At 47.0% G+C, this 12,749-nt stretch overlaps 2 protein-coding genes across 3 annotated transcripts; both read left to right on the top strand.

Moving 5' to 3' along the window:
• The first annotated feature begins 2,109 nt into the window (after window positions 1-2,109).
• On the top strand, window positions 2,110-8,278 carry uap1l1 (UDP-N-acetylglucosamine pyrophosphorylase 1, like 1). 2 transcript variants are annotated; one of them, XM_070924678.1, is made up of 9 exons: window positions 2,110-2,389; window positions 3,394-3,598; window positions 4,556-4,731; window positions 4,819-4,991; window positions 5,335-5,528; window positions 6,278-6,418; window positions 6,530-6,715; window positions 7,719-7,785; window positions 7,908-8,278. In XM_070924678.1, exons 1-9 carry the CDS (start codon window positions 2,110-2,112, stop codon window positions 7,992-7,994), a joined length of 1,509 nt encoding a protein of 502 aa, XP_070780779.1. In that variant the 3' UTR covers window positions 7,995-8,278. The 2 variants fall into 2 exon arrangements, with proteins under 2 accessions (XP_070780779.1, XP_070780780.1); XM_070924679.1 differs by having other exon boundaries at window positions 6,530-6,726; window positions 7,730-7,785.
• Window positions 8,279-9,845: 1,567 nt separating this feature from the next.
• zdhhc12b (zinc finger DHHC-type palmitoyltransferase 12b) lies at window positions 9,846-11,835 on the top strand. Its single transcript, XM_070925032.1, has 5 exons — window positions 9,846-9,942; window positions 10,255-10,410; window positions 10,792-10,871; window positions 11,207-11,373; window positions 11,461-11,835. Exons 1-5 carry the CDS (start codon window positions 9,846-9,848, stop codon window positions 11,774-11,776), a joined length of 816 nt encoding a protein of 271 aa, XP_070781133.1. The 3' UTR covers window positions 11,777-11,835.
• Window positions 11,836-12,749: the final 914 nt, after the last annotated feature.

Below are 12,749 nucleotides of genomic sequence, written 5' to 3'. Positions count from 1 at the left end.
CAATCAGCGTACGTCTCTGGTAACCCTTTCAGGATGCCGGACTGCTTTCGCCGGACTGCCTTCGCGTATGCTTTTTGAAATCACGCCGTGTCTTTGTAAGCAGGCGGAGAAGAGATGATGGGCCTCCACATGCTCATTGAGTGAGTGTTGATCTCCATTGGCAGGGTTTGGAAAGCAAACCCGGTCCATCCCTCTCTCCTCCTCCTCCTCCTCCTCTGCCTTTTGCGACCCCTCACGCTGAGATCATATGCATAAATCGGTGACACAGAATGGTGTCACCTGTGTGGACGCTCTAATGTCTTAAAGCAGCCCTGACTTAACCTGTGTGTCGTACTGACCAAACAGGCAGTCAGGCAAACCTGCAAGCGGAACTCGAAATGTGCAGGATCTACTAGACTTAATCCAAACCTGAAGGCTACATTGTGAAGTGGTGGCATCGTTTACAAAAGGTAGCCGGTATTTATATTTCTATTTTATTTTTATTATGCTAGCCGTTCAGTGAAGGAAATGAAAGATGAGTGTGCGAGTTCTTGTGCAAGTACTTGTCTGTAGATGCATCCGTTTGAAAGAATGTTATGGTGAAAACAATATGCGTATGCTTGTATATCTCAGCTGTCAAATAAACCAGTTCAGCGGTGTTTGGATTTGGGTTCATTTGATGTTTGAAACTAAAACTGAAATCACACCTGAGTTTGCGCCACATGTTTGGAGGAGAAATGTCCCTTTGGAGGAACCATAGACATCTGAAACATCAAGTAGACACTTGTAAGGGGCCACAAGCCAAAAAGGTTATGTTTTTATGTATAATCTATAAAATAAGTAATTAGTAACTATAAATATATATGTATATATATATACATATAAAGAGATTCTATTAACTTACATTTTAATATATACGTGTGTATGTGTGTGTGTGTACATGCATCTTAATCTGCAAAGTAAATATTACCGATTACTGTCAGACAGAAGTTACAGTATTTGCCTCTGAAATGTGGTGGAGTAGAAGTATAAAGTAGCATATGATGATGGGAATACTCAAGTACAAGTACCTCAAAATTGTACATCAGTACAGTACTTGAGTAAATGTATATGTAAGTTAGTTTCCATCACTGCCGCTAGCCTATCTATTCACAATCAAGCAACCAATCAGGGGTTAGCTAGCATGCAACTGGCCAATCACATCGACTCTGTACAAACAAGGGCCTTCTTCAGAAACATGCTATGGTCAAAATGAGTTAATCCACTGCCTACTGTAGCTTTAATGTGTTAATAATTGCTAGAAGCTTCTGACTGGAGAGTTGTTACCTTCCTCCACTGCTGGACAAAAAAAGTTATTGATTATATTTTAGTTGTAATCAAATGATATTACTACCAAAAAAAAGTACAATTTCCCCCCGGGGATCAATAAAGTATTTCTGATTCTGATTCTGATTCTGAACAGTAAATATTTGAGCGCAACTTGCGGAAAGGTCAATCGAGGTGTTTCGGTTCAACGAGTGACCCCGTTTAACTGGGGACTTCCGGCCGAATGCGTCTGTTGTTGTCGTGGTTACGACGCCTGTTGAACGCGACTTGCTCTCTTCCGGTTTTCAACAAAGTCCGTAACAACAAGCGACGTTCTACTGACACCTGTCCTCGAAACAAACAAACGAAACACTAAACAAAGAGACATTGAGAGAGGACAGCTACGTGTTCCCCTGCTGTTTAACAACCGACGCATCCGGCTGAAAGTCGCCGGTTAAACCGGGTCACTCGTTGAACCGAAACACCGGGGAACCCGCAGTTGGAGGGATTTGCGTGGAAAAACACTGTGTAAATACACAAAGTGCTTTTTAAAGTCCGCTTAAAGTCAGCTGATGAGATGCTGAGTCAGCAGGACCCCCCCCCCCCCCGGCCCCCCCTGCTGACGGACCGAGAGGAAGTGGTCCGAACATCTGAACCAGCACAGCGACTTCTTTCACTGGGCTGCAGCGGTACAGTACATCCTGTTATATTCGAGCCCCCGCACCACAGGATCCTTGTTCGGATCCGAGAGCCGCAGTCACGAGTTCATGACACGCAGTCACTTCCCTACAACCTCCAGGGTCCGCCTTGTCAAAGAGACTCGCCATGCCGTCCCTGGAGCGAGTGGAGCAGGGTCTGGAGCGCGCGGGGCAGTCCCACGTCCTGCAGTACTGGCCGGAGCTGCGCGAGGAGGAGAGGGACGGCTTCCTCGAGGAGCTGTCTCAGCTGGACCTGGAGGGGCTGAGGGGTCACTGCGAGGGGGCCGCGGGGGCTGCAGCCTGCCCGCCGGCCAGCCTGGACCAACACATAGAGCCGGTCCCTCCGGAGTTCATCGGCAGCGTCCGGAGAAGCGACCAAGCCTCGCTGTCAGAGTGGGAGAATGAAGGTGGGTGTCGGGGTGTCGGGGGGGGGGGGGCACACTGGTGACCTGTAGGCTCCGGGAACAGTAAGAAGTAAAGTAAAAGAAGAGGAAGATGGCGCCAGGTTAGAGAGCGACAACATGGAGCTCTGCAGTGTTTGAGGTGTTTAAACTCCTGCTTGTAAGCTACTTTACTTTTTTTTTTGCAAAGTAATCAGTCACAGGGGCCATTTTACTACAGTACTAAGTACTTTTACTTCTGATACTTTAACTTCATTTACTTGTACTTAAGTGGGGTTTTGAATTTTGAATTCATTTTTTTTTTTTTCTTTTTTTTTACACATGGTGGTACTGGTACTTCTACTAAAAAGATCTTCGTTTAAAGTACTTCTTCCACCGCTGACTACTTCAAATTACTGCTGACCGGCCCCCCACGCAATTTTCAGCACTTTGTTGTTCTGAATTATTCATCGAACGTGTTATTGTCCTGCAAATTCACTGCATTTTGTAGTAACTTACAAAGACGGCAACAGCTACATTTCAACACCATCGCGTGCGCAAGTCACTGAATTTCGATCGCAGCAAACAATCACAACAAAGGCCTCGTTGGGAAATGAAAAAAATTCCGTCCGCTGAAGCGCTAGAGGGCTTTTCATCTGAAACGGACCCAGGAAGTTTTGAGTTTGTGTTCACGGAACTTTTAACGAGCAAGCGGGAGCAGGTCGGAGGTTTTGTCGTGCTGAGATATGAGCAAATATACTCATCAAAGAGGGAGTTAGAAACCGAGGTCTGTCTCTAATATAAGCCTGGTAGCCTCTGCGGTCGAGGTAAATAAAGGCCCAAGCCACAAGTAGTTCGTCTTCTATCTTACATACAAAGCACGTTGTTTTTCCTTCTACTACTGGGGGGGGGGGGGGGGAAGCATTATGAAACCAGTAAAAAGTTCAAGGTTCAACGCCAGCCTGTAGTTTTATGAAAGTCTGTACGGCAGAAGGTGGAGGTTGCTCATGTCACCGCTCATGTCTCAACAGGCCTGCTGCGAATCTCGGAGAGTCGAGTTGGAGTGCTGCTCTTGGCCGGCGGTCAGGGGACCCGTCTCGGCGTTAAGTATCCCAAGGGGATGTATGACGTTGGGCTACCGAGCGGCAAAACCTTGTATCAAATCCAGGCGGAGAGGATTCGCAAAATCCAGGAGCTGGCCGGCAGAAAGCACGGCTCCAGCTGCACCGTTCCATGGTAAGGTTACACGGCGCGTCTTCCGCCACCGCCCTGGTCGTATGTGCTTTGCTGACGTGAGGGAATACACTTCCCAAACATCTTGAGTACGGCACACCAGCGCTTCCCGAAAGCGTGGGCCGCAATCCAAATCGACGCGTCCACACCGACGTTGCGAACGTGGCCGCTTTGCTGGCGTTCATCAGGTGTGAGCGTAATGGGACATTTTTGACCGCGGTGTAGTTCGTTCACAGCCTAACGTTAGCGATTGCGTTCACGTATCGTAAACTCTTGTTTTGCCACAGAGCTTATTTTCTGCAATATGCGAAATGCAGTCGCTACATATTTGGCCGACATTTAAGACCACATGTTAAGGTTTTTTTTTTTATGGCATAGACTTCTGTCATTTCAAAGACAATAAATAAATAAAGCTTGCTGATGAGATAGCCGCTGCAAGCTGTGGCTGAAGCTACCTTTTTTTAGGTTGTTTTTACCCCCTCGCTGTTTCCTGTAACTGAAATATATCAATTTTGACGAACTAACATTGTGGTTATTTAGTGTGTCATCCCACGTGAACACGGTAGAGGCAAAATACGTAAAGAATAAACAGTGGAGGAGGCTAACTAGCCTAGCTTACGTGTGTAGTGGTATTCACTGTTTGGCGTGGTTAAGCTACTTTTCTGCATTCCATATAATGCGTGATGTTGATTTTAAAGGTAATTATGAACAAATGGTGGATGAAAACTGAAAGAACTCGATGTTTACCAAAACAGTGTCCCCTTTCACGTGCAGGTAATCGCGTGTCGTCTGTTGTCAATACAACAAAAAAATATCGAATAGCCCCTTTAAAACTCATGTTAAATGATCCAAACATGACTGTTAAAACTGAGATTCAGCTTGGGAGAAGTCGCCAGGATGATGGGGGGGGGGTAAGTGTATCATTTCAAACCTCTCGTCTGTGCTGTCGCAACTCTTCAGGTACATAATGACCAGTGAGTTCACCCTGGCCCCCACTCAGAAGTTCTTCAAGGAGAACAGCTACTTTGGTCTGGAGCCGTCAAACATCGTTATGTTTGAGCAAAGGATGATCCCAGCAGTGACCTTTGACGGAAAGGTCATCCTGCAGGGGAAAGGGAAGGTAGCCTTGGCCCCAGGTAAGGCGCACATCAGCACCTTTCGGAAGACCCAGACACAGACACGACCGAGCCACGTTTCAAAAAACCTCTTCACCCTCTTGTCAGATGGGAATGGTGGTCTATACCAGGCGTTGGCGGACAACAAGGTGCTGGAGGACATGAAGAAAAGGGGAGTGGAGTACCTGCATGTGTACTGCGTGGACAACATCCTGGTCAAGATGGCGGACCCCGTGTTTATCGGGTTCTGCGTGAGCAAAAAGGCCGACTGCGGAGCCAAGGTGGAGTGATATCATGCAGTAGTCCATTTAAAGGACCAGCTCAACGCATGCCCGTGCATTAAATACAGAGCTGGAGCCCACAAAGGACGCAAATAATCATAGTTATATTGTAGCAAAACATAAATATTGAGAGAATTTCTCAACTGTTTCAATATTTTCTCCCTTATTTTGAATAAAGAGCTGTTAAATAAGCGGTTATCACGGCTAGTGGGAGTGAACCGTGCACCAAAACCAAAAAAACAGCGCCAAACCCCCAGTTTCCAACTTATAAACTTATAAAGAATAAAACTTGTGACTCCTGTTTCCATCTGCCCCCCCACCCCCGCCTACTTTCCCATGTCAGGTGGTGGAGAAGGCGTGCCCCGCAGAGCCAGTGGGTGTGGTGTGCAGGGTTCGAGGCGTGTACCAGGTGGTGGAGTACAGCGAGATCCAACCTGAGACGGCGGAGCTCCGGGGACCCGGAGGGGAGTTGGTGTACAGCGCTGGAAACATCTGCAACCACTTCTTTACCAGGACTTTTCTGCAGGATGTAGCAGAGTAAGAGCCGCCGCCATGTCACTTGCGGCCTCTGACAGCAGAGCAAGTGAAAAACATGGAAGTATAGAGACCATAGGCCACTTTGGGGCAGAGGAAATTGATTAAAGGGGATTCTGCTCATTTCCAGCTCTATATTTTCATTTTGTGACTCCACTAGAGCAGCTTTGCATGATTCACAGTTCAAAAAAAGTCCCCTCAGTTCACCCTCTGTCTGAAACAAGCCGTTTGAGCTCCTGTCTCTTTAAGGCCCCCTCCCTCCCTAAAAGCCCACTTTCTTCTGATTGGCCGGCCAAGTTCCGGAAGTCTTTGGAAGAATTTCCAAAGGCAAACTTTAAATCTAACGTTGATAAGCAACGTTGACATAAACATAAACACCTGGTCTGTGCCTGGAGCAGAGATACCATATAAGGACATCCGTGCCTCTCTGACATCAGATAGACCCGGCGGTTGATAAAATCTGAAACGCAGCGTTCAGAGCAGTCTGAAGCCTGAGCTTTTGGCTCACAGGGATTACTTTTACAGACGTTTACCTCATTATTTGGCAACTTTGGCAACGTTTAGTGTGAATATCCAACTTTGTAACATTATATATATATATATATGACAGAAAATACGGAAAAGCATAATGGATCCTCTTTAATGGCCAGATTTACGTGACACAGCTGTTGAAATAAACCCTATATATAACCTTCATTAGCATGTTGTTAGGTCCTGTATTTCATACTATTTTTTTTTTTTTCATCTTATAGAAAATTTGAAGGCCAACTGAAACAACATGTTGCCATCAAGAAAGTGCCCTTTGTGGACGCGTGCGGCAATCAAGTTAAACCCACCAAAGCCAATGGCATAAAGATGGAGAAATTTGTCTTCGACGTCTTTCCATTCTCAAGGTATTGTTGGTTCTTCCGCTGTGTCCTCAGCTATCGGCATCTGTTGTTTGACTCCACACAAGCGGCGTCTCCGCAGCTAACGACAACCTTTGCTATCCGTCCTTTTGGAAGGAACTTTGTTGTGTTTGAGGTCGTGCGGGAGGATGAGTTCTCGCCCCTGAAAAATGCAGACGGAGCAGCCACAGACAGCCCGACCACGGCCAGAAACTCTCTGCTGGCGCAGCACTGCCGCTGGGCCGTGGCGGCGAGGGCCACGCTGTCGGGTAGCCATGGGAATACCCTTTCTCCTACAGCCAGGTCAGAGGAGAGTGTACCTATGTAACACGCTGCAGCTACAGATTAACGTCAGAACGTGAACCCTAACCCAGGTCAAAATGTAACGAAAAAGGTCCTCCTAAGTGGGTTGGGTTAGCCTCCCGACCCTACCAAGTATATGTGTGTATTTCCAGGTGTAAAGGAAGCTATAGCTTGTTAACGTTGACAACTTCCGCTGCATGTTTATATGTATATATCATTCACCTCGTTTAAAAAAAATCAAGTGAGCTTCTATTCAGACTGACGGACACGTTAGCAACAATGTAGAAGACAGAATTGCAGGAATTATGTGGCAAGCTAGCATGTTAGCAAGCATGCTAACCGGAAGCTAGCATGCTAGCTTGTTTTGCATTTTTCTCCTGAAACCCTTGCATCCTCCCAAAGAGGACGTTAGAATGGAGTTTCACTCACTAAACATGTTTGAATTTAGTATTGCTGCATAACAATTTACAAGTAATGTACCAATCGTGCATTTGGAAAATGCTTAATTTTAACCATTACGTTTTCAAGGTTAGGATAAAAGGCTATATCCTTGGATTTTAATCCCGTGTTCATGTTTGTTTGTTGAGTTTTATTACGTTAAAAGAATAGTGTTTGGGGGGGAATACGCTTTTAAGCTAACGGCAATTAGCTTAGCTTGGCATAAAGACTGGAAGCAAGGGGAAACGGCTAGCCTGGCTCTGTTCACAGTTACAAAAATAGCTGCCTCTAAAGCTCCCTCACAGCCATGTGGTTTTATGGGGAGTTACGTGCTGGAACCGTTTCATGGCCCGGGTACATAAAACCACAACAATATCTAGAGATAACAGACTAAGCTGAGCTAATAGTCAAATGAAGTCTTTTTAGTATGAAATTCCCTCTATGGTGAGGAGCCAATAACTCTTTCACTGTGCATATGAGCTTGTTGTATTAAGATAGAACCTCTGAACCTATCCTTGAAATCTGAAAGTGTGTGTGTGTGTGTGTGTTTTCTCCCCCCCCATAGTGCATCAGCAGGGGACAATCCTCCAGCACAATGTGAAATTTCACCGCTGGTCTCCTACTTCGGAGAGGTGAGGACGTGAAAGTGCCCACAAAAATAAATAAATAAAAAATAAAAAGTTTCACTTTATAGAGACGGGCCCAAACCTAGTACATTGTTAAACTGGTGACTCCGTCTCACTTCCCCTGCCAGGGCCTGGAGCAGCTGCTGGGAGGGAGGACGCTGCCAAGTGTCTTCGTTCTGGACGAAAAAATGGCCAAAGAGCTGCAGGCGCAGTAGCGTTTTCTCTGATTTTTTTGTGTGCGTCGGGCAGCAGAGATTCCAGCACAGTGAAGCGCAGGATGGAGATGGATGTGTTTTTTGGGTATAAACGACGGCCCAAGAACGCCCAATAGTTTAAATGAATTTTTCTATGTGAAGATGATCGTGTCAGACTGCCATCTCATGCATCTCATGTAATCGTCTCTTTATGTTGAGGAAGAGCCACAAATCCTGTGATGTGAACACAGACAAATAAGGGCATTTATATAATTTTGTTTTACATGTACCAAAATATATAATCAAAAATACCTCACCTGGTGTCCTCTCCCATTCTTTTTAGCGCACTCGTTCTACTCTATTACCTATTGAACTTTAAAGGTCCAACAGTTCATTTTTTCAACTGTTTCAGGATAAGTATGAGGGTTGAAAAAAAAAAAATCAACAATTTCATTTGATTTAAAATGAAAGACAAACAGTGTAGTGTCGGCCTTCTTTGACAGGAGAAACAGTTAAATTCCAGTATTAGCTTTCTGTCATCCATGGTTCTTACAGATGGACTAACACCGTCATCTGTCGGTCTGGAGAAGCTGCGTCTGTTATCTGCTACGTTTCAAACTAATAACCACTGTCGAGAACCGCGTATTTACATCGGTAATGGCCAAAAAAACTCAAACACCGTCTGACACACACACACACGATAGATGGTGAAATAACAGTGTTTTGAGTCGGTGTTTAATTCGGCGTGTATCTGATCCACCCAAAACTTATTTTAGTGAGAAACTTTACTTTTTTTGAAACGGTTTACCTCTCTCATCCCCGCGGTCTTCTCCCACTAAAACAGCGCAGCTAACCAACGGAGGACGGCACGGCAGCGAGTTGAAGTGACGAAATTCAAATTGCAAAGATTGTACGGAAATACGGCTTATCTCTATGGATTTTATTGACGCCGAATTGACAGTCGAAATACAAAGAACGTGTATCTTGTGTTTCTATAATGATGTGTTTTTACGGACACTTGAGGATTTTTTAATGCTATATTTCTTAAATTGAGTTTGGTGCAATTTTCTCCCCTGAGAGCGCAGGGAGCTTTAGTTGTACCATTTGCATTACTCACTGCTGTAAGTATCAGAACGCAATGAAAAACTAATATTTTTATATATAATAGTGCAATATAAACAGAGCTTTAAGGTGAAAGCAGCTTTATTTAGTACATTCCAGAGGTCAATGGACACCAAAACATTCCGTAACCGTAGGTAAAGTAGTTTGCCTGCGCTTTAATGTCCCTTCCGGCCACCCTATCCTGAGCTGTCTCGTGACCGACGCTGGCCAATCACAGCTGAGACTGTGCAGGGTCTCGTGACCGACGCTGGCCAATCACAGCTGAGACTGTGAGGGGACGACGACCAAAAAACACAAACAAACCCAGAACAGATGCATTAAAACGAAGCGGACGGCTTGTATTCGGTTAAAACTGTGGTCTCTTAGCCGGCGTGGCCATTGAATCCAGTATAAGAAGCGTAAACTCAAATATTCTAGCCTTTCGACTTATATTTAATTCAATGTTTCAGTGTCAAACAACGCGAGCGCCGCAGGCTAGCGCAGACCGCCGCCGTTAATTCTCTGACGACATTAACTTTAACGTTGGGTTAGCTAACGTTAGCTTTCTGACAGAACGCGCCTTTGATTTTTTCGGGAACGCAAACATTGGCCGTTTATTATTATTATTATTATTATTTTTTTTATTGCGGGGTTGGATAACGTTTTGTCATCCTGCTAGTTCGCTAACTCCACACACACTGACTCCCCCAGTCACTTTGACAGTCCTCGTCCGGGTGAACATTGCGATGGATGCTCTGCCATGCTAGGACCATGTTCAAAAATGTTTTTGGCTCTGGGTTTCTGGTAAGGACAGCCCACGTGATTCTGACATGGGTCATAACGTTGATACTCTTCCTACATGATACGGGTAAGCCTGCACCTCTGCACGGTAACAAAACACTTACGTTATGTGCGGCTGTACGCTTACAGCAATGTGGCATATGTGCGTTGACGAGCTAATTCTTAATGTATAATGGCAACACCATATATACTGATGCTAGCGGAGGAGCCACGGTCCAGATCGGCATTCACACTTGTGATGTATGAAATAAACTTTGGGGTCCTGGCCGTGCCTCTCAGCAGGACGTCAGTGTGTACTACTGAGTTAACACACACAAACACACACACACACACACACACACACACACACTCTCTCTCTCTCTCTGTGTTTTGCTTGAAGAGCTGAGGAAGCAGGAGGAGACGGGCCAGCTCGTCCAGCCTGTGCTCTTCGTCCTGCTGGTGCTGGTGTCGGTTTTGCTGTATTTCGCCGTGTCCCTGATGGACCCGGGCTTCATCTTGTCTGACGACAGCGATCTACAGGTGAATCATGATCCCAGTGTATTGTGTTTCTGTCACTGCGCATGTCACAAGTCTCGTGTCATAGTGGTTTGGGGTCAAGCAGGCTGTAATGGTTTGACCGGGGACCGTTAAAAGGCAGCTGAGTGGATGTTGCTGGTTGGTGTGGGACACTTCCGGGGACAGTCAGCTCCCTGACCTGGGAGACAGTCATCGATCTCCGTCCTTCGTCGTGGCGTTGCGGGCGTATTGTGTTGCGGTGCAAGGTGTTGCAATGCGTTTGATGCGTCCCCGCTTCTGTCAGTCAGCAACACCTGTATGCCAGGGAGGGGGACTCAGGAGTAGTCTAACATTGTAAGTGGTCCGTGGCCTCCCTGACCAGTTTGTCTCTATGTGTGTTCCCACCAGTTCGCGCTGGGAGTGACGGAGGAGCAGCAGGACATGATCCCACCCTCCACCAAATCCCTGCGGCAGCGCCGCTGTGGCCACTGTCTGCTGCAGGTACGCCAGCCCACAGTCAAGTAAAGTATGGAGCTTCAGCCGTGTGTTTTGAAGTGAACATAGTAACAGCAGGGGAGTCAGTCGTCTGGGGAAGGCCATCAGATGTAGTTAAGATGGGTGGACGTGGGGGGGGGGGGGGGGCTGTAGTCTTGTCTTATCTCCCTGTGGAGCCAGCGGAGCTCTCAGGCTGAAACATGACACGTTCCATTGAGGCCAGGGTCAGGGCTACTTGAAACCAAGCCTGGCTGTTAACCAAAGTGTTCCAACAACTTACAGACGTAACACATTTGTATTTGCCTTCCTCTAAACACAACGGCCTTCTTTATCCCGAGCAGCAGCCAATGAGATCAAAGCACTGCCAGACGTGTCGGCACTGTGTCCGGCGTTACGACCATCACTGCCCCTGGATCGAGAACTGCGTCGGCGAGAGGAACCACCGCTGGTTCGTGCTGTACCTGGCCGTCCAGCTGCTGGTGCTGCTGTGGGGGCTGCACATTGCCTGGTGAGTACAACCGCCAACCGTCTCTGCCGGTGCCGTTTACGCCGAGCCGCTCAAAGCCTCCACGTATTTCCTTCACGCTTTCCCCAGGACGGGCTTCAGCTACGCGCCCACCTGGCAGCTGTGGCTGCGCACCAACGGCATGCTGCTGGCCGTGGCCGCCCTGGTGGCTCTGCTCCTGCTGGTCGTGCTGCTCCTGCTGGGCTCCCACCTCTACCTGGTCTCCCTCAACACCACCACCTGGGAGTTCATGTCGCGCCACCGCATCTCCTACCTCAAGCACTGCGGCGCCGATGAAAACCCCTTCGACCGCGGCACCTTCCACAACCTCTGGGGTTTCTTCTGCGTGTGGGGCACAGTGGTGTGGGAGCAGGTGTACTTCAGGGAGGGCAGCGACCAAGTGTAGGACGCTGGACTTCACTCATGAACAGCCCTTCTGGATGTGACCACAAAGTTGGGAGATAAACTATCCTTGTGTGCAGTTTACCGTTTTATAGAGGCACATTTTTCCCCCCCCTCTCTTGAACGCCCCTCCTCTCAGTGGTCCAGCACTGCAGCGGATTGCTTGCTTGTGTCTTGTTATGTTGTTGCAGTCCACATTTCCTGTCTTCCCCCCCCCCCCCCCTCGACCTCTTCCCCAAGTGGCTGTCAACAGACTAAAAAATGAGGTACCTGCTCCATCTTACCTCCTCTATGTGGACCACAGGTCACCAGCGCTGTAGCCCTCATCCGAACAAGTGTTTACAAGTATACCATTTCCCTAAGACAAGCTATAGAGCGCTGCAGGGATGAGGCTTTTTTTTTTGCAGGCTAACCCGGAAGTTAGCATCGCTCTGGTTCCCCTCGACAAGAAGCCAATGGGATTTTAGATCATTGCAGAAAATAAGAAAGTTTATGATACTTACACGTTTCGTTCAGCAAGATAATCTTCACCAATGAACGCCACTTATAAGCTCGTGTTAACCACAGACCTTATTTCAGGCATCTAACCAAAATCAAAAACCCATCGACTTCCACGACGAGGGAAGCGGAAGTGTAAAATACCCATTTCCGGGTTTCAGGACTCATTCCCGCAGCGCATCTATTATCCACATTGTCTGCAGGCACTTTATCGTCTGACTTTAAGGCTCCGAGCTCTTGAAGCCGGTCTTGAAGCCCCGCCTGACTTGGTCTTTTGTTTACGCCCCGAAAACAAACGAAAATACACGTTTTTCGGTGCACACGAGTGGGCGGTCCAGATCTGCGGTCGGTGCGGTTTCTCCGTCAGATCCCGACTTAAACAAGTTGGAGAATTTGAAAAAAAAACAACAAAAAAAGAAACGTTTGTCTTTTTTTTTTTTTAGTGTAAAAAGTTTCGTTGTTGTTCGATTGTGTCCTAT

Source organism: Enoplosus armatus, chromosome 18 (genome assembly GCF_043641665.1).
Source record: "Enoplosus armatus isolate fEnoArm2 chromosome 18, fEnoArm2.hap1, whole genome shotgun sequence".
Taxonomy (NCBI): Eukaryota; Metazoa; Chordata; class Actinopteri; order Centrarchiformes; family Enoplosidae; genus Enoplosus; species Enoplosus armatus.
Note: the sequence above shows the minus strand (reverse complement) of the source record. Positions and strands in the feature narration are given on the sequence as shown.

What these genes read in the sequence shown, in the direction of transcription:
- uap1l1 (XM_070924678.1), top strand. Translation starts at nt 2,110, where the DNA reads ATGCCGTCCCTGGAGCGAGTGGAGCAGGGTCTGGAGCGCGCGGGGCAG. An exon ending in TCCAGCTGCACCGTTCCATG is followed by an intron (nt 3,599 to 4,555) that starts GTAAGGTTACAC and finishes GCAACTCTTCAG; the next exon opens with GTACATAATGACCAGTGAGT. An exon ending in GACGTCTTTCCATTCTCAAG is followed by an intron (nt 6,419 to 6,529) that starts GTATTGTTGGTT and finishes TCCTTTTGGAAG; the next exon opens with GAACTTTGTTGTGTTTGAGG.
- zdhhc12b (XM_070925032.1), top strand. Translation starts at nt 9,846, where the DNA reads ATGTTCAAAAATGTTTTTGGCTCTGGGTTTCTGGTAAGGACAGCCCAC. An exon ending in ACTCTTCCTACATGATACGG is followed by an intron (nt 9,943 to 10,254) that starts GTAAGCCTGCAC and finishes TTTTGCTTGAAG; the next exon opens with AGCTGAGGAAGCAGGAGGAG. An exon ending in GTGGCCACTGTCTGCTGCAG is followed by an intron (nt 10,872 to 11,206) that starts GTACGCCAGCCC and finishes TATCCCGAGCAG; the next exon opens with CAGCCAATGAGATCAAAGCA.